The sequence below is a fragment of the Ammospiza caudacuta genome, chromosome 6, assembly GCF_027887145.1.
Source record: "Ammospiza caudacuta isolate bAmmCau1 chromosome 6, bAmmCau1.pri, whole genome shotgun sequence".
NCBI lineage: Eukaryota > Metazoa > Chordata > Aves > Passeriformes > Passerellidae > Ammospiza > Ammospiza caudacuta.
Genome location: NC_080598.1, coordinates 16,649,513 through 16,674,921, shown reverse-complemented (window position 1 = coordinate 16,674,921; position 25,409 = coordinate 16,649,513). Strand labels below are relative to the sequence as shown.

The following is a 25,409-nucleotide window of genomic DNA, read 5'->3' as shown; positions in this document are numbered from 1 at the left end:
TGAACCCCCTGTTCTGTGTGACATGTGAACATTTAATGGCCTAAAAATGTTTGGGTAGGTGGGAGGCAGGATTCCTGCTTCCTTGGGAAAGTAGAATTTAGTGTAATGAAGCAACTTCACCCTCTTGAGAGTCCTCTAGTAAGATATCCACAAACAATTTTGGAAAGGATGTTTGTCCCTGGTATGGGAACAGGAGAGACACAAGGAGATTTTTTCTAGGAGCATTTTTTGTCTGTATTAATGACTGGAAGAGGACTGTAAAGCACAACTGTTTGAATCCAGTAATTTAACACTCTCCATTTCTGGAATAGTCTTGGAAAGAGTTGTGCATGAATGAATCCTTGAGAAAGTTGTGGTTTTTACAGTGAATTAATTTTTTAAAAAACATGCATGATTTACAAAACATTTTAAAATGTTATTTTTGCTTCTATTTTAAAAAAATTGTCTTCAGTGATAAGCTTTCAGGTGTTTCTTGCTGCGCTATATCAAAAGTGAAGTCCATTTTGAGGAAAATAAATCTGTTTTCCTTTAGCCCTGATCAACACTGTAGTCTGAATTTGTAGTAATTATTTTTCAGTATAATTGCTAAAAATTCTTTCTCATGAAGTTGAAGGGTATATAACAGTCTGCCTCATAAATATGTATAAATAAATATATATAAGCCTTATATCACAGAGGCACTCAGAGGTTTTTAATTATGTCACTTTGTATGGCTATAGACATTTCAAAGCTCTCCTTTGTGCTCTCTGTTATAAACATATTTTATTTCTTTTGAAGTCTGTGTGATATACATACTAGCAATTAAAAACCCAGCTCAGGCTTTGAGACACAAGGTCTTCTTAATTAAAACTCAAACAAAAGCTACAAGCAGAAGCCCCACTATATGATTAAGGTCTAAAGTGTTATGATACATTAGAATCATTGTTAACTGCTAGGATTTAAAAAATCAATACACAGGAAAAAGAATCAACTGGTTCCAATTAGCGAAACCAATGAAAACATTCAACAAAACAGCACAGCCCAGAACCCCAACACCCAAATCCTCAAGAAATTGGTCCTGATTACGAATATACCACAGGCTGTAAAGGTTTCTCACAATGAATTTATTGCCATGATCCGATGAAGCGATACGTTCAGGTTTGTGTGGCAGCTCTCCAGATCAGCGCAGTGCTTTTGTTGTGCCTTTACTCCAGTCAGCCACCAGCACTTTGTGTAACATGGTACAAGGGCTGTGCTTCCAGGTCTAACCTGACCTCCTAAATTAAGACATTTGAATGCCTGAATATTTCATAAGCACTTTCAACAGTTAATGTTTGCACGCCCTTTAGTCAAGTTTGCTTGAAGACGGTAATGAATTCCAAAAAGGAAAATATTTTGTTAAAATTACCAAGCCCCATCATATCTATTTGTTATGGTCAAGATGCCAGCACAATTAAACTAATCACCAGTATGAAAGGCATTCAACTACATTTTCTTACATCTTCTTGACTTATTTTTTAATATTAAATAGATTTCTTTGGATTATGGATTTAAGCAGACATTGCCCCAGTTGTGCAGACAGAGGATAGCTCTGTGGAAGAGATTGGACTGCTCACTGCACATAGTGCTAGCGTTTAAATTATGTCCGCATAAGTCTTGGCAAGATTGAAGCTGTGTTTATCACATTAAAAAAAAAAAGCCAAACATTTTTGTTGCTCTAGTCTTTTGGTGAGAGGGTTGTATTTCAGTGCCACCTCTCACAATCATGCCTACTTCTAATGTTGAAAGTTAATGACTATTACCATTTCTAGTTCTTAAAACTCCAGAACTATAAATTACACTGTAATCAACCTTTCACATAAATCAAGTTTTCCATATTGTTGAATATATTTTATAAAAAGCATCAAGCAGGATGCATGGCCTTTAGTTCCAGGCACACAATGATTTTTTTACTTACCACAATCACAGAAATCTGTATGTTTTTTACCTTATCAGTGTATATTTCTAAGCTTAACTATTCAGAGGTCAGTGTATGAACTCTGCACTATACTGAAATAAATATGACAGCCCACTTATATTCTGAGTTTTGTGAAATGTGTCCCAAATAATGTAGTAAGAAATAGTATCAACAGTTCATGGGAAAAAGCAACAAGATGGATAATGATGCTAATAATAAGAAACTGAAACAGCAAGACATTTCTTTTGCACATTACAACAGACTGCCTTCTGGAATGTGATCCATTCTTTATTTTTACAATTAGTGACAAGAAAATGTACAGTATTAAAATGTGTTGATTTTCAACAGCCATCTAAATTTTTTTTGGCAGAAAAGAGGTTGCCTATAAACTAAAAATTACAAGTCAGTAAGTCAGTTTTCTCTACCTTTTCCACAAAAATTTGCCATTTTCCTCTGTTGGGAGGTTGTTTTGGTGGTGTGTGTGTATAAATATAAATAAATATCTACATCTACATATATATATATATATTTTCAGTATATCAGTCATGGCTTTCTGTACTAAATACAGAACCTTTAAATGCTGTAGAAAGGCTTCTGTGTTGAGGAATATATCACTACTTAGACCTTAGTACCTTCTCCTCTGAAAGTGTCTGTCCCTGGAAAATTCTTTTGACTCTGGTCCTAGCTTAGTTGCCAATAACGTTTCTTACCTTTAGCAAAATAAAACCCCTACTGAAGACAAATTCACAACCTCTTATGGAAAAGTGTATATGTAGGAGTCTGCATGGCTGAAACAAAAGTGGAAGCTCCATTTCTTATATTTCATCACACTTCAGTGCTTTTGACTTTTCGTTGCTTATTGTTACAAAGTCAAATTTGAACCAATTGATGAATGTCAGCATTTATCTAGAAAAATACATATAGGCACAATATGGAAAGGACTAAAATTTTCTGGTCAATTTGCATGTTGTGGAAGCCTCCAGATGTACTTTTATCAGCCTTTTGTGATTGGTGTTTCATGTTCAGGGAACTTTCAGTGCCATTTAAGGAACACAATGTCCTGCAGCATTCTGTCCCTGGACACTGTTCAGCCTGTGGAAGGGTGTAAGGAAAGGGCAAACATACACTAATATTGCCTCAGCATACTCTTCCAATTTCCCACAAAATATGATTAATGAGTTGCTTGATTCAGAGGTGGTAATTCAGGTTTAATGACCCTTGATAGAATTATCATCTATGAACATGTCCAACCACTTTTGAACCCTTTAACAGACAGCTGCAGAGTCTGTGGGGATCAGCTCAGCAGTTAGCAATATGGTGTGTATTTGCACCCAGTACCTTGCAGGTGTCCCTAGATCTTAGAATGGACATTCTCAGAATGAACTTTTCTCTGCTCATCTCCTTTTTTACACTACACTCTGTCACTTTTCCAGCTTGAAAAGTAAAAAAATATTTATTTATTCCTTATATGAAAGCTGTTTCTGCACTCTTCCTCAGCCTTCTTTTCTGCAGCTAATTTGGAAAGAGACCCCTTGCGTGAAATATAACTTTGGCACTGAATAATGAGAACCTTTGTGGCATTCCTTTTCACTTTCAGTTTTAAACTTCATTTCTGAACAGAAAGTTGTGTCTTGAAGGGGCATCTTGATGTGTGGCTATTGTGTGGTAATGAGGATGTCCTGATGATACCAGAGATATCAGATTCTGTTTTTTCTCAAGAGATACGTAAAAATACCTTACTTGGAACTTAACAAATTGAGGCAAGTCAGAAATGTAATCTGTAAGACTCAAGGCACATAGCATTAGTATTGAGGAAAAATGAAGCAGGAGCACATTTAGTAACTGCCCTGCAACTGATAATAGCAAGAACATAATGTGCAACCTGACACAGCCTCTGCCTCAAAAGCCAAAGCTCGATGAGGAATAGAAGAAGAAATACAAGAAGGGTTGTCCTTGTCCCCTCTAAACAAGTTGACCTTTCAGAGGAGGTTAATTATCAGTGTTTTTTTCAAGATATCTTGATTTGTTTAACTGTGTCACCTCACTTAGGATCTGACCAATGACATCTGACAGTTTTCTGCCAAAGGGCAAATCTAGACAAACTGGGCTCATTTTCCTTGTTTTCACCTCCTCCTGCCAACATTAAAGTGATTTCAGGCTAATCATGATCCCCTTGCTTCAGTCAGGTCATTCACAATGCCGTCCCCTTACTTGGTGAGTGAATTGATATCAATTCACTATGTCCCTTTTGTTCCTCCCTCAAATATTTATGGTGGATTAAAGTAAATAATTTATCTATTTTCCATCCCAACGAATTTTTTTGTTGCTTTGTTTTGGCGTGATTTGCCAATACAGAAAATTTTCAAAACCATGATAAAGATGAAGTCCCATCAATCAATTAATACCAATATATGAATCTTAAACAAAATAGAAAGATGTATTCAAATAATTTCCATAGAAATTTGTCTGAACTGTGGAAACACAAATTTATGAAGGATGTAGCCTGCCCTGATTCTATGAATTCATTGTAAGTATTACTCTCTGTGATGATAATATTAACGGATTTATAGCCAGGCAGCTTGATCAAAACTGGATCTTTGTCATTAGCTCTCACAGTGAAACCATGTTATTATGAACATACCTTTCTTACCCTTTTTTCTTTAAATTGCTGTTAGTTTAACACACATATCCTAATATTTACCTTAGTCTGTATTGATATATTTTAACAAAGTTTCTTATTAGACATATTGTCATAAATGTTCTTGAAGTGTTATCCAAGATTAAGCTGAGACCTGTTCTTAAGCTGCTTAAAATTTGTTGCCCCATAGATAGCAGTAATGAGAGGCTAACACACTCATGTTGGGAGTGAATCTTCGTGTCTATTAAGATTTGTTTGAACAGGTTTCCATCACAACAGGTGCACAATTACTTTATGAGTAAAATATTATCAGCCTTCCAAATTAGCCGGGGCAAAATGCAAGTTGTCTGATTAAATAATCAAACTCAATACTTAAAATGCACTTGATTTCCACAGGAATTTTAAGATGCTAAGTCCCAGTCTATCAGTGAAACTGTGATTGTTTGCAGCATGCAAGTAGCAGCTTGTAGAGTATCCTGTTTGGTATGTTTTACATAATTCACCCTACATTATACAACACAAAACCACTAAAAAAGCATATAATAACGGGTTTTACTTCTAGTAAAACAATTTTAATCTTCCAATGAAGGTATTATACTGTGCATTAAAATTAGAAAAAAAAGCGGGCCTCTAATGGAAAATAGTTTGAAAGTGTTCTGCATTCAATTAGGAGGCACATCGGTTTGGAAATACAAAACCCAATGTTCTTTTAAAATAATTTAGTTTATGAAGAGGGAGGAACTAGAGAAAAATCCTGTGAGTCTGAAGTGCAGCTTGCAGTGTGGAGCTCACATGTGTCACCCGTTACTGAGTAGCTTAGTAAGCACAGTAACTCAGAGACCCAAGAAATGAGAAAAGTCTGAAACAGTAGGTTCAACAAACAGATTATACACAGGTAACTGTTTGTTTTCATATCTGAATCTGTTTGTCAGTCAAGAAATGCTGTGAATCAGGAGATGGGATCTCAAATACAAAACCACAAAGTCAGAGACAGCATCTGGAGGAGCTCCAAGCCACAAAAATTAGGGAAGAAACACAGAGGGAACAAAAACTGTAAATGCTTGCATGGATTCTGCCTCTATATACATTGAATTTAAATAATTGTGTTGATACATCAGTAATAATAATTGCTGATAAAAATTATAGTCCTTATTTTGGGCAGCAATATGTTTTACTAAATGTGAAATTAAAGGCAATTTGTATTAATTAGGGATAATATGAAAGTATGTAAGCGGTTGACATTTCCGACATTTTTAAACACACTACTATGTGTGAAGATAGATCTTTTGCATTTGTTTTGGCTTGGAAATACTGTGGATTGATATATGCCCCCAAAGTATTCTGTTGACATAAGATCCCAGTTCTAACGCCTGAGATCAGAAAATTATTTATAGTTCACTGTAGTATGAAATTTAATTATGGGATTTGATCTTTGATGTGACTGTTCAGTAGACAATTGTAGTTCTCCCTGAAAGCTGGAATACACCCTTAGTACAGATACTAAACCAAGATCTTCTAATTGCAGGTGGCACACTCAGATTGCAAGATTTAAGAAGTTGCTGTAGTTTATACAGATATTTTATGTAGGCTTACAGAAATAACTTGTTCTAAATGTGGGGAAATTTACAGACATCAAATCTCAATTGGTAACCTCAAAAGAACAGATTTATTAAGGAAACTCAGGAAAATGAAATGGGCATAGCTGTTCTGTGGTTTAGTTTTTCCAGATTCCTTAGGAATTGTAGAGTGCCTATTGGGTTCTAATTGAATTTTACCTTCAACCCCTGCCTCTGGTGCCCGGACACATGTGCTGGGAACCTGCAAGAGTCACAGGATGACTGTGGATATTTTTTTAAAGGCTGTAGAAAATAGAGGTTTTCTACTTCAGGATGTATTTAATTGACCCTCCTATCTGGTTTTTTTTTTTGGTGTTTTTTGTTGTTGTTGCTTTCTTTGCCTCCCAGGGGTTATTCAGTGTAATTTTGTGCCTCTCAGACTTCAGCCAAAGACAGGGTGCCCACTTCTGAAGGATAAAGGTTTTCCTAAACAGAGATACTTAATCCTGTCAGGTTAAGGTTTGCCACTTTTCAAGACAGCAATGATAGACAAAGACACTTTGTGTCTCTGCATACTCTCAGAAAACATATCCCACCATCAGACAGATATCAACACTTGGTGCTAAGAGTGGCACACAGTGAAAATTCTTCCTCTGCTGACCTGGGAAAACCATAGTCGGTCTCTCCACATAGCTAAAGTTCAGTTAACTTAATAGCTAGGTGAGGTTCTTCTCCCACCTTGCCTCTTCCTGTCCTCTTCCTTGTGTATTGTACTCAAAACCACTGAGAAAAACTCTTTTCTGAACCATAGTTGCAGCTACTGAAAAGTGCTCTGATGATCAGCAGCAAATAACCCATGACAGAATATAGGTGTTAATTGCTCATTAGCTGAATCTGACATAAAAAATTCACATTATGATGTCTATATCTGTGTAAACTATTCAAATACATTGAACACCTAGAAGTTGATATAAAGTTCAAGTTTGGAAATGAGGGAAAACTGAAGATTGATGTATTGCAAATGAATGGTTTTTAGCTTGTTTTAATGGATTGGTCTTCCCAAAAGACAATATCATTCCATTCAAAAATTCAAGATATATGGTATTTGTTTAATGTTCTTGATTGACAGCTAGAAGATAGGAAATGGTTAAAAGATACTATGAGAATTAGAAGGTTACTTGGTAAACTAGGCAATGCTTTTGCCATCTATACCTATTCAGGCTTTTAGAGGCTTAGTAGTGCCATTTTTTGTCAGTATTAGCTGTGTCATAGCAGGTGTAGAGTTGTCAAGTTGCTTAAGCAACTGAGGGTTACTCCTTCCTAAACTAAATTAATAACTAAAGAAATAATGAGTTCTTGACTTTTTTTTTTTTTTTTGGCATAGAGAAAGAAATGTGAGAGAGTGTAGCCTTATAAATGCATTTTAACATATTCTCTTGTATTCATTCATCCTCTTATACAGGCTGGTTTTCTTGTGCAGAGTTCATTCTATGTATGTTGAGTTCACGATAGAGCTGAAGCTGCAGGCTTTCCTTACTGCAGGCTGCTGATATCCCCTAAATGCAGGACATTTGAGGTACTCTAGAGCAGAAAAACCTTATCTTTGCTATGGCGTATTGAGCTAATGCTCCAAGGAGGAAATTGAAAATTTGTGCGTGAATGCAGTCCACACCACTTGGAAGTTACCAAAGTCATATTGAGTTCTAGCAAGTGATATCTAAAGTCCTCCAGCAGTCCTTCAAAAATACTTCTACTTATATTTCTATTTATTTTAATAACGTGAAACAGCAAAATATATCAATAGTTATACTTTATAAGTTACTGTAAGGATGTGGTTGAAAAGTATTTTGTGCTAAGTTTAATACCTGTGTGAAACTCAAGGTGAGTAACTTTAGGTTTTGACCAAAACCTGTCAGCCCTAAGCCCAAGGTGTACAGAGCATCACACAGATCCAGGTTCTCATGTCCACTAGTTGGTGTTGCACAACAGAAAAGTGAATAAAACGACTTCTGTCTTAAGGAAAGACAGTTGGCCAACCCATGGGTGTGAATTTCCACAGGGAGAAAGCAAATCCTAATAAAAAAAATCATCCAGTACCGTATTTGAAGGGATAAAGTTGTTACAAAAGAACTCACATAAAAAATAAAAAGGAGATCTTTGGCATAAAGGGGAAAAAACCCAGGAAAATACCCATTTGATTTAAGGAGTAATCATAAATGCAGAACCAGGAATGAGGAAGAACAGGGGAAAATTAGACTTTTGCACTAATACTATCTCTACCTCTGGCTAATTTCCAGGGATTTCTAGATCCTGGTGGGATTTGTGTATTTTGAATCAGTCAAATAGATTTCTCTTCCCTCTTCCAAATACCTGTCCACTCTGCCCTTGAACCCATTTAATGCTTTGAGCCAGCAGCAGCATTTAGATTCCATGGCTGCAGTGTCACCTGGGGGAAGAACCACATCAGGATCAAGTTAATTGAAAACTTTAAAGGTAATATTATGTGATCCACACACATTTATGTAATTTTTCAAAATAGTTTAAGATGTCATCTGAGTCAATGGGTCTTAGATGCTTCAAATGTTTTTGAAAACATGACCACAGGGATATTTGCAATAGTGAGAGGCCTTAATCTCTTAAAAAACCTGGCCCAGAGAGACCTAATCTGAGAACCCCCTTGGAAATGTACCTGAGACCTTTGCAGGTGCGAAGAGATTGAAATTTTGATTTAAAATTTATAGAGAGGAAATAACCACAAAATATATTGCTTAAGTCCAAAATTATTTTGCAGTCACAATTAGCCTTCATTTAAGTTGACATTATTTCAGCATCACAGTTACACTGAAGTAACTTGTGAGAAACACCTCAGAAACATTGCATTCAGTTGCAACAGGTGTGTTCTTCCAGACAAAACTATTTTTTTTAAAAAATTGGGATGTTTCAAAAGAAGATGATTAATGTTCAAAACCAGTTGCGAGTAGTCTCAATTGGTTTTGAAAATCTGTTTCCCCTGCTTCTGCTGCTTTGAGTTTTTTGTTTGAGTGTCTTGTTAGGAGGAAAAAATAATGCTGCAATTGTGGTTGCTCTAGAAAAAAAAATAATGAAAATGCAACCTGGACAGTACTAAGCTGTGTTAAGGAGAGAGAAACAATTAGAAGACCCTGATTTCTTTAATAGATCCTGAGTCTATTTATAATATATTGAATTAGAATATAGTGGAATTCAAAACCTCTTGGTATGTTTTCTACGTATTCCCAGTGCTTCAGGATTTATTGTGAATCATTGTAACTGTGCTTAAAGTTTTGCTAAATCCATGAATTTGAATATTGGATTATATTAAGACTTTTGAGCAGGCAGTGTTTATGTTTTCTTTCTGAGTGATCCTGTTTCGGTGGTAGAATACCTCTGAAAGCACAAAAACCCCCATGATACCATTCTGGGCTGGGACTGTGAAGAACTTAATTACCAAAGACTCTGTAGGAAAGGGCTGTGTTAAATGTTTTGGTTTGTGATCAGCTAGATATACAAATAAATTGAATTAAGGAAAGTTCTGACTGCACTTTTAGTCGCTTCTGAGAATCCTCTGGCTAAACACACTCCTGCTTGTGGTTAGAGTGTAATTATTCCAGAGAACTCCTGGAATATGTGTGGAACTGCAGATGCAGGCCACCCCCTTTGTACTCTGGTTAATGTGATTTAGAAGGTTTTCTTTAGTTAGAAATCTTGTCTGAAAATTTTGTAGTGTATTTACAGGAGCACAACAAGCTGGTCATAGAATTCCAATTTGCTCTGGATTGCATTATTTTAATTATTTATTTATAAAATAAACCCTCAGGGAACAAGAGCATAGTTTACTTGTTTGGTTTTTGTTTCTCATGCCCATTCAGCGATGTTGTGGTTATTTCAAAAGGCATATGATAATTCTTATTTGTAGAATTAATATGCTCTGCTGAATTTTTCTTACAGATTGTTAGGTTGTGCGCAGCAGATAAGTAGCACTTTCAATTTATAACTCTTTGATTATGAACTAAATTTAAAATAATATTCAGATTTACAAGCCTAAAGCTGCCACCTAATGCCATTATTAATGAACATATCAATGGACTTCTTTCAAAGCCCACTGAAACGAGTGTAAATCCTTTAACTCACTTCTCTGGGCACATTCTAAATGTATAAAATTTTGTTGCTTTTCCATACATATCAAAGGCTTTTGACTAAATTGTCTCTCCTCAGATGAGGTAGGAAGTTTCTTCTTTACAGCTTCTGTGATAGACAGGCTATGCTAATGTCCTTGTTTTGCAATAAACTTTGCTTCTTCATTACTTATCACCAGAGGCAATAAAAATCTTCAGAGGCAAATATAAGTTTTTCATTGATATACTTGTTTGTATTTGTAAGACATGAAAGATGAACATGTAATTAAGATCAAAATTAAAATTTATATTTAAAGTATATAAATCTTGCAGTACTAATACTCCTCATATTTATATTTAGACATTTCTGACTCGTGTAGCTAATAATTACTAACTAAACTCGTGGAAGTAACTTATTTAACAAGATATAAAAAGTAACTGCAAGACATCAGAAGTCAGAGTACATTTCACAGGGGCACATCTCCTCTCCTGTGTATATTGTGCATTCTGGATGCAGCAGAAGAAATGCATTTGGGTTACAATTTTCAGTACAGGAAAAGAGTCAAGGTTCCTGGAGTGTTCTGAGGTGTTATCCTCAGTGTTACCAGTATGGAAAATGAGCTTAAATAATCGAATCCTAACATGTAAATCAATTAGCTTTTTAATAGAAAAGCTGCAGTGGCACCTATGGAAAAGATTTTTACCCTTCTTGCACCCACAGAGAAGAGAGTTAATTGCTGTCCTTGTTCTCCTGGCCCTTCCTGGCACACAGCTGGGTCAGCTCCACTGCATTGTGCTCCTCAAAACTGGATTAGCCCCCAGGAAGACACAGTGAGGAGATGTGGGTTGTTTTTTTCCACCTGATTTTCTTGTGTCCATCTGCAGAATTACACACAAAAGCTGCATGAAGTTCAGCTGCTCCTTTCTGTGCTCCTTTTTCTTCATCCATCACCCTATGGATGTCCTTGTGGACATTAAAGTGTAAAGTGTTCCTCTCTCTTTAAAGAGAAGAATCACATTATTTCTGCAAATACTGTGGCAAAGAGCAGGAAAGAAAAATTAAGCCCTCCTTTTCTGTAGCTTGCTCTTAAAAATTGAAAACTTAATTGAAACATATAATTCTTTTTTTTTTTACCTTTCATTATTAATCCATAGTTCAGACAATGGAGAAGACTGAAAAAAAACCAAACCCAAACAAAAGCTTCTTTTACATCATGAACCTTTTTAATGGAAGTCAAATGATCAGCTACAGAAATCACAAGTAACTCTAGCTCCTGTTAGATAAGGAAATTGATGTCATCTAATTCATATGAACTGTACTCATCAAATGAGACATTAAGAGAATTTCCTCTAAACTCAGCTTCCTTCCAGCCACTTTTATGCATGTACATATTCAATTCTCTTTCCAGAATAAGATTAGACAGCAAAGATATTCACTTTATCCTTGTGATTGAAGATACAAGTTTTAATTGGAGAGCTCTTCCTTCTAAATAAGTGGTTTTCTGCACTTGCATGGGAAGAAATACTAGTTTTAAAAGAATGAAAAATTGTATAGATTTTGAAATTCTATCATGTTTACAAAATGAAAAAAAATAAGATTAATAGCACTGAGAAATCACTTGTTAATGTTTAAATTGAATATGGGAAAAATTGCTTTTATGCAGCTGTGTGTTGTTAGTAAAGAACAATCAATGAAATGGAGCAATTTCAAAATCAGTCCTGAATTCTCCATCTAAATTTCTTTCTTCAGCAAACTCCCAATCATTTCATGTTACTTGATAAGATCCTACTTACTCCAGACTGTCATCAATTGTGACTTTCAGCACTGTAATTCCAAAGAATACACTACCTATGATTGTATATAAGCAAAAGAAAATCAAGAAAATCTCATTGCACATCTAAAAGAGGATGTGACAAAAATTATCTTACCACACATTTTATGGCAGTGTTTTATATGAATATTAGAGATGGGTTAGCAGTCATAGTCAATCCTCCCCATCAAGGCACAGCTGCAAATATTAGGAAAATTTTTCTTTTCTTCTTTTCTGGAAAGGAAATGTAGGGATTTTCTATTGAATTCAAACATCTAAAAAATTGCTTAATTTAATTAGGATACAGTGAGACTACTAGTGCAGCAGAACTTCATTCAGCAAATGTTAGGAATCAGAAGAGAAAAATAAAAATGGAAAAAATTATCCAGAAAAGAAAATAATCTTCAGGAAAAAATGCTGTTGTGTTGGAATTCCTTGGAAAAGCTCTTGTAAAAGGTTGGGCAGTATTTCTCTGTTCAAGCACTTTATTCTCAGTTTTACATCTGTAGCTTCACATCAAACTATAAACAGCTCATGGAGAGAGTTTAATAAGAAAGCGCATTTAAAATGTCTAATACTGAGTACACAGTCTTTTATGCCAAATGATTCTGTCTGGAAAAAGCAGTCTCAGACCTAAACCTGGGATATGCCTGATACAGTGAGTTTTCTAGAAATTGAGGTGAGGTTTGTTTGACTTCTGTTTGATGAGTCTGCTATTTTTCCTTCTATAATTACAAAATTTAGGCAAAACTAATGAAAGTATCCCTGTGTTTTGGGTCAGGTTCAGAGATAAGATAATAGGGAAGGTGAACAACTGGCTTCACTCAGTGTTTGTGGGGACAAGGGGATCAGCTCTCATGCCACTGTAAGTACAGGCTGTTTCTGCTGAAGGTTTTGATCTACATGTATGTGTAGATAATCTACAAGAGAGAATTAGACCTGTTGAATTGATAATTCCAGTGTAGTGAAGAAAAAACAACCATTATATTTACTATGGGACTTGATTTTCCTGATATTTATTAGTTGTGTCCCATTATCAGAAGGAAAAGCTTCATTTCTCTGTTAGACTTCCCCTGTTCTGCTACATGACAACTTAAATCCTTGTAGGACTGTTGGGTTGAAGTTAGTTTTATAGCTCTTGCAAACGAGAAAATTAAAGGATTTAACTTTTAAACCATGTTTATGACTCTGGTCTTCTGGAAGAAGACATTTTGATCTGCTAGTTTTGCTTATGCTTAATGTATGTTCTGGTATGGAAAAAACAAAACCAATCTTGTGCTTTTTTCACTTACCCTATTAATGTCCCCAAGAAAAGCTGGTAAACATCATCCACGTGGGATGTTTGCACAGAGATGGTTCTGATGCTGGAAGTTTATTCCTACTATGACATTTGAGTATTTCTGCTATTCTTGTTAGCACAGCTCCTGATATCTCAGTGTGGATTCTACAGAGGAGGAACCGGTGCATAAGTAAATGATGGTTAGATTTTTTCTGTTTGTTTGTTTTTATCTTTTTTTTTTTCTAATATACTACTTCTGTCTGTGGCCCACAAGTATAGTTTTTAAACTTTGCTGTTGTTATCCTCGGCATAACCTCCTCCTCCCTTTCCCCCTCTATGATCTAGGGAAGTAATGTCATCTGTGTTTAAATGGGAAAATCTGAAACTGAAGGGTCAGGGTATTTTTTCGGCTCTCAAGTCCTGAATGAATGCCTTAAATGGATAACTCATCTTTATTTTCATTTGTATTTTTTGTTACTTTGAAAGCATTGGAATCAAGTATTAGAATCGGTAATAATATTAATAATGAGAACTGTACTCTCTAACACCACCATGTTAATTTTATTTTGATGTGCTATGCCCTGGGTTACAGTCTATTCAGTTAACAAAACAAAATTGCTCATTTTTTTCTTTATCTCATATTTTAGTGTTTGTATCACAGATTACTCACAGCCCATGGCCTCTGCTATATTCTTATATTCTAACTCAACAGGAACAGGTTGGCTATGAGTTTTTAGTTGAAATGTATAATCTGCATTTTTCTGTTTATATCCGGCAATATCATACTTTTCCTAGATAGACTCTGCACAGTTCATATTGTGTATATATGAAGCTTTTCTAAACCTACTAAAGCACTAAACCATTTACAAAGAAATCTCTTCTTGCTGCTGAAAAACCGTAAAAATAATATATTCAGAAACTCATTATCTTTCCTCCATGTGCACACATATGAATTAACACTTAGTGTGTACTTTTAATATCATTTAGAGTATAAATTTACAATTTCTTCTGGATTTGAGAGAAATTCTAAGAAATGAGCCAAAGTGGGTTTTATTTATATTTTTAATTTATTTTTTAAAATAGAAGACAATAGCAAAATAAAATTGTATCTGTGAGATAGTAACAAAATCTCTAAACATATTTAAAGTCCTCTAAGGCTTAAGTCAGACAGAGTTCTCCTTTTCATGTGTGTGAAAGGAAGTAAGGAGTCCGAGAGACTTGTTGGAATTCTGCTTTTTGCTGGGCGCTGGTTTGGAGGAGGGGGAGGTCGAAGCTCTGGCTAACATCACATTCTTCCCTGCATTCCTGACGTGGATTACATTTTAGGACTCAACTGCAGATTCACCACACTGCTAAAAATGGTGCAAAGTTTCATTGTGCTGATCCATGAGCTGAGCAGGAACTTAGTCCAAAGCTTTGGCTGGCACCCTGCTTTGACAGCTATGGGGCTGTTGGAGAGAAACCTGGGAGCAATATTTGTTGGTCCAGTCACTGCAGTGTTTTTATTTTGAGTGTATTGGTTTACTTTGATTGGAACTGCTGTGAGAAGCAGTCAAGGAAGAAAACCTCTGAATGTAAGGTATTGCTCAGGAAACACTTGAGAATTGCTAAGAAACCAGGCAAGAGCAAAAAGTCCAGTGAATTTGTGAGAAAAAAAAAAAGTTATTTGGAGGAGCAAAGCTAAGGCACAAGATTTGCTGGACATACTATGGCAAGTAAACCTGCCCCAGGTGATGGCACATCATTAGGGGAAATATTCAGCTGGATTATTATAGACATTCCTGTGACTTGTTCTTAATGCAGAATAAATGGTTCTGTGATGTTTGAAGAAGGAATAAATCCATCAAATTCTTTTTGAGGAGGGAAAGAACAACAGAGCAGGAAGCTTTAGGTGTTTGGATGGGGCTCAGTTGAACGTGAACACTGCAGTGTGCCCAGCTCAGTGTCAGGCACAGATCTGGAGCTCTGGAATGGGTGAGAGCACTGGGATGAGCCCAGCCCAGGGGCAGAGGGTGCAGGAGCCCAGTGCTGGCTGTGAGCTCAGCTCAGCCAAAGCCAGGGAGGTGCTGGTGGGGCCCTGTCCTTGCCCTTACCTGTCTGTGGGCACAGTGACATGGGACAAAGACGGGTCAGCATGGCCCTACTGAGTTGGGTTCACGTCCACTCAGCTATTCGGCTGGTTTTGGCTAATCCAAGAAAGGCAGGACCATGATAAGTACAGGATTGTTTTAAAAGTCTGCTGTTTTGCAAATCATAGGAGTTTCAAATTGCTGCAACGTGTGAGTTTTGGTATATATAGAATTAGGAGTAAAATTGTGGATTATCAGTAAAGCATTGTCATCCTTCTCATAAAGTAAAACTAATTTAAACTCTTTTTTGTTTTTTAAAATCTTACATTTCTCTACAGAATATTTTCTGTAGTTCCTAATATTAATTCCCATTACTGTCTGTGGACATATGGTAATAAAATTTCCTTGCTCAAAGCTGCAAGTGCAGAATCATTTTGAGACATAAGGGAGGGGAGGGACCTTACCCCTTCCCAAGAGCAGCAATCCGGTGTGTTTTGCATGCTGGACATGTTTGCTGTGCTGCTTTCTGCACTAGGATGCTACAAAGCACAATGGGAGCATTTATAAAACTTTTTATTGGCTAAGAACGGGACAGTAGCATATGGGAACACCAACAATTGCTAACTGATCATGAAATAAAGAAATTCCAGTATTCTAGTGTTATAAAAAGAAAGGGGGGAAAAAAAAGTCATTCAGAACTTAGTCATATTGGTTCAGCTGTTGTAACCAAAGACTGATAAGATAATAGAGGTCTTTGTGGCTGTTTTCTACTGAAATGCTTTATCTTTATGATACACTTGGGGCCCTTTAGAGTGGAAGCTTTTTAAACTGCTGCTGGAGTTAGAACTCAAATTAGATGCTGTTGCAATGGCAAGGGGGCTCCTTAGTCAGGCAGCCCTCACAAAGTGACTTTTATCTCCGAGGCCCTTCCATTAGATTGTTACTTTCTTCTGTTTTTCCTGTTTATTTTTGTTGACTTTTGCTGCCCTACTTTGTGGCATTTAGAAGGTGACCCAATCAAGAAAGGGTAAATGCTAAATGCTGGACAGAGCCTGTGAAGTGGAAACATCACAGCCCATCTGATGTGTGCTGCAGGCTGCAGTGTTAGACAGAACGGTTTAACCAGGTTATCTCTGGGAAGCTAAGATCAAATAAACTTTCTTTTATGTCTAGCATTGTGTTCTTGCTTTCTTTTCAATGTCCATAAAATAATAAAATCCCCTTCAATCTAACAGAGGGATTGAGTCACAAAGGCTTTTTTTTTTTTTTTTTTAAGGGGGAAAAAAAGCTGAAATTGCTTAACTTGATTCAGAATCATTTTTGATTGTTGGTTGAACTGTTTTGGCTGATGATACTTTGGGGCTGCAGTTATGTGATTTAAAGCCCTACTTAGTTTCTGGCAAAGTCCACACTTCTTTCTTGCATTGCTGCCTCCTGATTTCATGAAAGTCACACAATGTGTTTGTTCTGTAAACGTAACAGGAGTAATCATTTGTGATTTATTAATTTGTATTTCCTGTAAGTGTATGGAGCAAAAGTTAGTTTAGATGCAGTGCATAAACAAGGATGATATTTGTCATGTTTTACACTAATCACAGAATTCAAGAGAACCAAAAATGCTTCGCAGCTGTGTAGAGATTCCATGCAAAGATCTCAAAGCACTTCAGAAACATTAACTAACCAGGCATAAATACCTCTGATTGGTAGTGTTTTACTCTGTCTACATGTTGGGACACTAAGACACATTCAAGAGCCCACAGTAATTTTGTGTCACAGCTAGGAACCCTACTTTAGCAAGTTATGGATCATGCCTATAGAATTTTTTGTTTATTTATGACTCCAGCACTTTGTCTTTTATTCACTTGATAGAATATGTGGTTTTACCTCGTTTTCTTTTCCTGAGAGTCAGAGAGATTATTTTAAATTATGCTGTGTAAGCCTAGAAGTCTATTTTTTGTTATGCCTGTTTCTTTTTTTCCCTTACCAGCAGTTATTCCTTTGCCTCTACCTCAGGACATCTTGCCCCAAGGACAGTAGGAAATTTAACATTGAGAAACCTGCAGTGTTTGCTTACGTGCAGCTACATTTGTATATAGACTGAATAGGTTGTAAAAGGTAACAGGAGTTTTAAAAGGTGCTAAACCAGTGGTTGATATAGGAACTTTTGATATAGGAACTTTATATTGTATAGCTATACTTTCAGGATATTAGTTTTTAAATTTTGTGTGTGTGTGTTTTGGGTTTTTTTTCTGCAATGCTTAAAGAAATCTAAGTAGATAAAAATCAGGATGGGGTTTATGATTTTTATTAGATGCAGTGTAAGATACATGATGCTCTTTCTATTAGTCAATGTACCAGAAATCATGTAGTATTCTAGTTGGTTTTAGTAGAGTTTTGCCACAACCAGAATTCTTTCTAAATGTAATTTTAGACCACAAGTTGAATTCTTCTCTCTTTTTCAGCAGATTTATAGCTACTTTTTATTTTCTGTCTTCTGATTAGATTGACCTGTGACCAGAATTTCAAAAAGTCGAGTTCTCTTTGATGCCTTAGTTCTCTTCAATCTGAATATTTTATCTCAATTTGTGCTGAAATCCAAAATAAAGAGTAAAACAAGAAGCACACAGGGAAAAATTAAAATATTACTACAGCCAGATTATTATCACAAAGGTAGGGATATACCCAAAGTATTCTCAGAAATAATAACATTTTTTTTCTGAACTTTTGATGAGACTGACACATCTCCATTTTAAAAAGAAGTCCTTAAACACTATCAGCTTCCCACCAACACTCAAAATTTTAAATACTGCTGGTAAAGGGAGTCAATGGATCAAATTCAGTATATCTGTAGTCACTGAAATAAAGGCTCCTAAGAAAAATGTGTCAATTTTAAAGGTCTTTCCTAACTGAAGACCATTTTGTGATAGAGCCAAAGGTTAATAAAATCAGTAGTGAATGTAGCAATTTTACAGATAAGCTATTCACAACAAGTGTAGTTACTTGAATAAAAAGCTAATTCAGTTCTAAAATGCCACATGCAGTAGCAGTGAATAGCTGCTTTTAGGTGCTTTCTGGAGGAGGATAAAATACAGAATCACAGCACTCTTCTTTTCCAGCATCCCTGGCTGCCTGTAAATTGCTGTGAATGGGACTGTGGGCTGACAGGCTCTATTAAGACAAACTGCCTTTCTCATCGGAGAGATAAAATAAATCAGGTGTTTAGTCAAATTAAAATACTTCAGATGGAGCAGGCCCTGGGGAGCACTGATCCACCTGACAAATCTGAGAGAAACTCAAGACAGATGTGTTTTGGGGATAAGGAAGACCCCATGGAAAAAATGCACTGCTGTTTTTGGAGTAAGAGAATAGGATTAGAACAGAGAGAGAGCTGTGGTATATAATATTTTATGGAAGCTGGCATATTTACTGTTCATTTTTTACTAAGCTTTTTGTTTTATCTGTTTTTATGGCAAATACATTTTACAGATAGCTGTATTTTTATTTTATTTATAGATACTTTCAGTCAGCAGCAGAAGTTTATTTACTGGTAATGAGTTTAGGAATCTCATTGCTCGCTACAGTAAGTGGATGCAAAACAGATGATGATGGCACACAGCTACTGATGACCTCCCTTGTCCCAGCCAGATCAGCTCAATCTGGTCTGCATTCTAAGCAAGTTGGTTTTTATTGGTATTTAAACTGTAAAATAATGGTTGGGATTTTCCACTCTAAAATTAAATTATGCCTCATCCCTCCCCCCCCATCCCCAGTTCATACAACAACATTCTCATCTTATGCTTGTTCTTGGTTAGGTGTCCTGCAGCTTCATGGAGGTCTCGTGATTTTCCAGGAGCACAGTGTACATTTTGTGGTCATCAGTTCTATTCTGTTGCTGGATTACATAACAGGGTACAAATTAAAGAGCAGGGTATTTTAAATGGGGTCATTTATTTCAGATGTCTTGCTCAGGGGAGAGAAAAGGAAAGAAAAACAATTGCTGTGGATTCCTGAATAAGAACAGTTACTTCTGCCTGCTATTGTAAAAAAATCAGAGAGGGCAAGAAGGAAAGAAAGAAGGAATAAAGAAAGAAAGAAAGACAGGCAGACAGACTATAAATTTGTGGCAGCTATATCAAATGATTCCAAGAAATCCTAACAAAACAACAACATTTTGTAGCCTTTGCAGGCACTCTTTGTGGTGGTTTCCTACTCATGCTATGGAGCAAGTACAAGCTATACAGGCCAATATGGAAATGGAGTGGGAGATTAATTTCTGCTTTGGGTGTGTAAAATATTTTACGGCTGTAAGCTCAGGGACTTGCATTATGATGCCAAAGCTGCTTGACAGATGTGAAAGTCTCAAGCTGTTGTTTCCCAGGTGGCAGTGGAGGACAATAAGTACCATTTGAGGCAGCAGGTTGCTTCCCACTGGCTTTCTAAAATCGGTGGGTGGAGTGGTTGATCTCTTCTGGTCACGATGGGCAAGGGAGTTTTCCTTTGGCAGAAGAGTCTTTTACCTATGGAAATGAATTCAAAACCACCTAAATGACCTTTGAACCATGCTGGAAAATCTTCAAGACCTAATAGCACAGTTTAGGAGGGTTAAGATAGGTCTATATTGAAGTTGCAGAGAATTGAACAGCTGTCAGCATGGAGATCAGTGCATGCTGAAGGATCCTGGCAAGGCAGCACTTCCAGGGCAGGCACTTTCCTGGCCACACAGCTGCCTAAGCTTACTTTCAAAAATTATTTTCTATTTGTTTTGGACTTGTAGCAGCTTTTTGCACAGAACTCTTCTATTGCTTCAGTCACTTGTATCACACTAAGGCTTTGCAATGAATTGGTCTAGGTAGGAAGGTCCTTCAGTTTCAGCTTCATGCATCCACTGTTCCTCTTGTGATGAAGGAAATCACTATCAAGCCTTTCTAAAATTTCAACTGCAACAGAATTTACACATTTTTCTTCTTCTGGAGGCCTATGTCACATGTATACTGTCTATAGAGGGTAGGGAAACATCAGCTTCTTGGAAACTCATTTAAAACTAAGATACTTAATAGTGAATAAGAAATTGAATCTTTTTCAGTAGGCATTGTTAAATGCAATTAATAAACGCACATAAAATCTACATTTACATTTTTGTTTCTCAGAGTTTGAGAAACATCTTTGTTTCTCAGAGTTTGTTTAGAGTAAGTGACTTAAGCTACAGTTTCTTTTTTTCCATACAAAGCAATTTCAGACAGAGGTTTTCTTTTAAGCTGCTTTTGCAAATGAAATCTGTGTAAGAATGATACTGGCCCCACAATGTAAGTAGTGGATAATCTTGGGTTTTTCACCTTCTTGGCAGGAGCTTATTTTGTCTTCCTTCTCCTTATGAAACCTGTCAGCCCTTTTTTCTTTTCTTCTTTACAAGATATCCATCTTATTCCTGGGAAGAAGCTGGAGTCATAATCTTGTGACTGTTTCTCCATTCCCTCCCAAGTCCTGTTGCTCACACATTTTCTTCCTCTTTAAAAGTCCAGTGACTTCTTTATCACAGTCCTCTATTGTGAACAGAGGAAAGGAATTTTCTGAATACTCTCTTTTGTGCTCCTTCTCATATCATTGTGGCAGACTACAGACCTAAATAATTCTTGATTTCTTCTCTGATTTTCAATTCTACTTTACAACATTGAATTGCTTTATTTATCCCACTTCCAACTCTAAACTTCTTTCAGATGGTCCTCCAATAATCTTGGACTTCTACCTTGATGTATTTATATTATCTCTTATAGACCTACGATTCTGAGGTGCTCACAAAAGGAAATGTATTGTATGGCTCAAATATAGGAACTGACATTGCTGTTTCTGACAGGGTAATATGTTCCTATATGAGGTGGGATATTTTCAGATTGATTTGGAAAAGGACCCTGTACTCTCCACTTATGAGACCCATGCAATTTACCCATAAACAGACCATTAAGCATCATTAGTGCAAAGAATAAATGTACCGTAGTTTCATATTAATTAAGTGCTCTCTGTAGAGTAAACTTTGAAAGTTAAATGAAAATTCTTAAGCCATTTTCTCAGGTTAGCCATTTCTCTTGGGGACAAGTAAAGCTCATTTTTAATACAAATTCCACAACCATGGATTACATTTACCTAAATGACCTACCAGATATATGGGTATTTTGGAGAAATTATCAATAAATTCTTAAACTGCTTCTTCCACCAAACAGCATCTTTTAAATTCTGTTTTAGCATTAGTACATACATGGAGTGAAAAAATGAGAAAATATATAAACTGAGGTAAAATTATGTCTGATAAACTATGAATGTATTTATCACAGTGGGCAGGTTTAGATGGAGAAGATCCAGGGATTCATACAGAATAAATCCCTGCCAGAAAAAAGGAAATATTCTATATCTTTTCTGCTCCCATTTCTGTTACATCCTCCCCTGCTTAGAGCACAGCAAATCTATGTGTTACATTCTTTTGAGATTTGTTAGTAGAAAATATATCCAAGCTGCTGTTTGAAAAAAACACGTTGATGATGCAGCCTTTTTTTTCTTTTGGAGGGGTAAATACTGCTTTGTAAATATTGTCTACCTGATATTTACAGTCCATCTTTCCCCCCCGTTCAGGTACCCCAGAAAGCCTGGCAGAAAAAGAGCGGCAGCTCTCGACCATGATCACCCAGCTGATCAGCTTACGGGAGCAGCTCCTGGCTGCCCACGACGAGCAGAAAAAGCTGGCAGCCTCACAAATCGAAAAGCAACGGCAGCAAATGGACCTTGCTCGCCAACAGCAAGAACAGGTGAGGCTCCAAGAAGGAAACCTGTGAAAATTGTTCGCGCAGAACGCTTGTCGCAAACTCCGCTCTGCCTGCTTTTGTTTCCTTTGGTGGTTTGTTTTTTTTTAAATATCTGCAGAAGTTGGACGTTTTTCCAGAAAGAGGGAATATTATAAGACCCTGAAGATAAAAAAAAAGGAGTGGATGATAGATTTCACAGTTCTCCTTGCACTGAGAAGCAATTTTGAGAGTTATGAACAAGCCAGACTATGACCATTATTTAACACTTTCTCTTTCTGAAAAGAAAATAATTAAACAAAATCCCTTAAGTATTCAAACCTTCAAATACCTTGCACAAGTAAGGTTTGATTTGTTTGTTGAGGTTGTGAACAGGTTTTTTTTTTCTTTTTTTGTATTTTTTTGTTTGTTTGTTTTCCTTGATTATTTGTTTGGTTTAAAGATGCAGTTGTCCAACGAGCTGTCCTCTTCTCATCGAACAAAAGTGCAACAACAGTGATCCCATGCACTAGTCCCCTAGGCATTAGATCCAACAGATCCAAATTAATGTGTGGTTTTTAGGAATCTGACATTATTACTAGAATTATCTTTTCAGTTAAATATATTTTATAGGATATATACAGCAATGTATGCTCTGTTGATTCTAATGAGTTGTGACGTCTGGTATTTTATGTGCTTGGGTATTTGCCCACATGTAGGAATATGGCCTCATCCCCTAATGGAAAATAACATAAAGGAACACTGTAAAAAATCAGAAGTTAGAATGTCATTTAGCCATCTAGAGATGACACAGTAATTAACTATTGACACTTGTGAATAAGCTAGCACAAATTAATCTTGACACATTTGCAGACGAGTGATATCTTACAGTGAACACTTTGTAATTATATTTCAAAATGAAAATTAAATGACACTTAAAACTAGGTTGTCATGCTCAATGAAGCGAGCATGTAGCTCAACCGATAGGCAAATAAAATTCAGAATTTAAGCCACATGGTGCTTGTGTACCCTACTTTACTGTGTCAAGCCTATACATCAAGACGATGCTATGGTAATTGCATTGCAGGGTCTTGGGTACATTTTCTATCACAGAACTGCTCCAGCGAAGAGGAACCTTGGAGATTAGATGCTCCATGGTATATTTCTTGTTTTCATCAGGAAATGCCTATTCAAATGGTGCTACATTGTGCATGCAGGTACAAAAAGCTGTTCACAAGCTGGCAGCACCCTGGCAGATCTGTTCCTTTGCACATGTAAACAAAAGCCTCCTCCTTGTCTTGGCTGTGGTCTACTGTGTTAGGCTGCAGCCAGGTCATCAGCAGCTCCAGACAATACTGGATGTAGGGTACTGTGTACCCGTGAAAGAATGATACAGCACTGAGAGAGGGTGGCCCACAATGCAGCTCCATGCTCTGTGTCCTTTCACTGCGAAGCTGCACACTGTAACCACCTTTTTCTTTTGCTGAGACCTTCAACAGGAGGGGCAATGTGGATATAACCCTGACAGACCTTTAGTTACAAGCACTGCACTTCTAAGATGGAGTCACACAACTGGTGTGTTGCTCACTAAAAGTGGCAACTCCAGTTCCCACAGAGGTTTTAAATATTCCATATAGCGCTGTCCCCATTAGGATTGTTTCACCAAGCACAGGCACCACGGCTGGTCACGGTGCTGACAACAGCTACCTGAGCTTCTAGGACCTGCCCTGGGCCACCTGGGCACAGGAGTGCCAGCTCTGATTCCCTTTTTCACTCACACACAAGGTCTGCTCGCGCAGCCCTCACTCACTGTATTTTATTGACTTGCCTGGGAGATTGATCCAGATCTGTTTGAACACCAGGATCCTGAAAGGGGTTTGAGCTCCATTACAAGCATTGCTGTAGTGATCTGTGAGAGTTACTTGACTCCATCTTCGTGTGATCCTTTGCCTTCACCCAGCCCCAGAATCACCTAGACCTTAATTTGCCTCTTTGAGGTCATATGTAAGACTTAAAAATACATATGAATTTTGTGTTGATTTCTCTTACAAAAGTGAATTTTAAATGAAGAAACTTACAGAGTTATTTCCATGTGACAGTGAGAGATTAAGGAAATGACAGCCTTGGTCTCCCTGTATGCACAATTACAAGCTGTTAATATGTGACTGCAAATTCCTTCTGAGTTAATCTGAACAGTTTTCACTAAAACTATGTGATTGTTTATTTCCAAACCAACCTTTATACATTCCTGTCATTTTTTTATCATAAAAACATTTTACTTAGCTTTCTCTGTTTATAACAGAATAAGTGTGCTTAGAAGATGTTAGGGAAGGAGACCAAGAGGGTTTTTGCCAAAAGAGAAACAGTGGATTTGAGTGACCAAAATACCTTTGTCACCAGCTTCTTGCTGTTTTATGTGATTCCTCTGCTCTAGATAAATATTTATAGGAGGGGAAATTATACTTAAGAAATGAAGGTAGCAGAAGTGCTGAGGCTGGGATTTCCAGGAAACACAAATCTTGTTCTCATTTCAGTCTGCTGCACTGTGGCCCTTCTACAGCAGAAGTCCGGTTGTTCCCCCAGCTCCCTGTGGCTTCTCCTCGGTGGCTGCCTTCCACATCACCCATGGCAGGGAGCAGCTCTGTGGTCTGAGGGCAGGATCCTATTTCACTTCTGCTCCAGCATGCTCATTTTGTGGGAATCAGGGAGGTAGATGGAGCATCTGTAGCAAACTCTCACCAGTCTCTTAGTGTTCTCCACCCAGAACATTTGCTTTTTTCCATCTGTGTTAGAGAAGGGATAGAGTGAACCTTTACCCTCCAGATCCCCTACTGAATCTACCAAATGAGGGAAAGAATATCTGCATATTTCACAGGGCTGTGTGGAGGATGAGTTGCTGAGCACCAGGTACTGCTTTTACACGGAATAAGGCTCTGCTTCGCTAAGTAGCTCCAAGGATGATTTTTGAGATTTGCAAGAGAAGTAATGTGCTGCTCATTGTGGAGAAAGTCAGAGAAGCTCACCCTAGGAGCTCATGCTGAATAGTGAAACATCCATAAACACCAGCCAAGGCTCCAGTTCAGCAAAGCAGGAAAATGTATGTTTAACCTTAAGCACCTGCGTAATCCCATCCCCATTCAGAAAAGCACTTAATTTTAAGCATGTGTTTCATTCCCATTGTAGCTAACAATAATGCATCACAGTTAAAGATCACCACAGG

The 25,409-nt window shown here is 37.0% G+C and overlaps 1 protein-coding gene across 6 annotated transcripts in view; it reads left to right on the top strand.

The window, feature by feature from the left end:
• Window positions 1-25,409, top strand: part of SOX6 (SRY-box transcription factor 6) — a 257,801-nt gene that overhangs the window by 94,025 nt on the left and 138,367 nt on the right. For all 6 annotated transcript variants that reach the window (XM_058806757.1, XM_058806755.1, XM_058806756.1 and 3 more), the window contains exon 5: window positions 22,044-22,216. In XM_058806757.1, coding sequence (XP_058662740.1) covers window positions 22,044-22,216 — 173 coding nt within the window. The remainder of the gene's footprint in view (window positions 1-22,043; window positions 22,217-25,409) is intronic.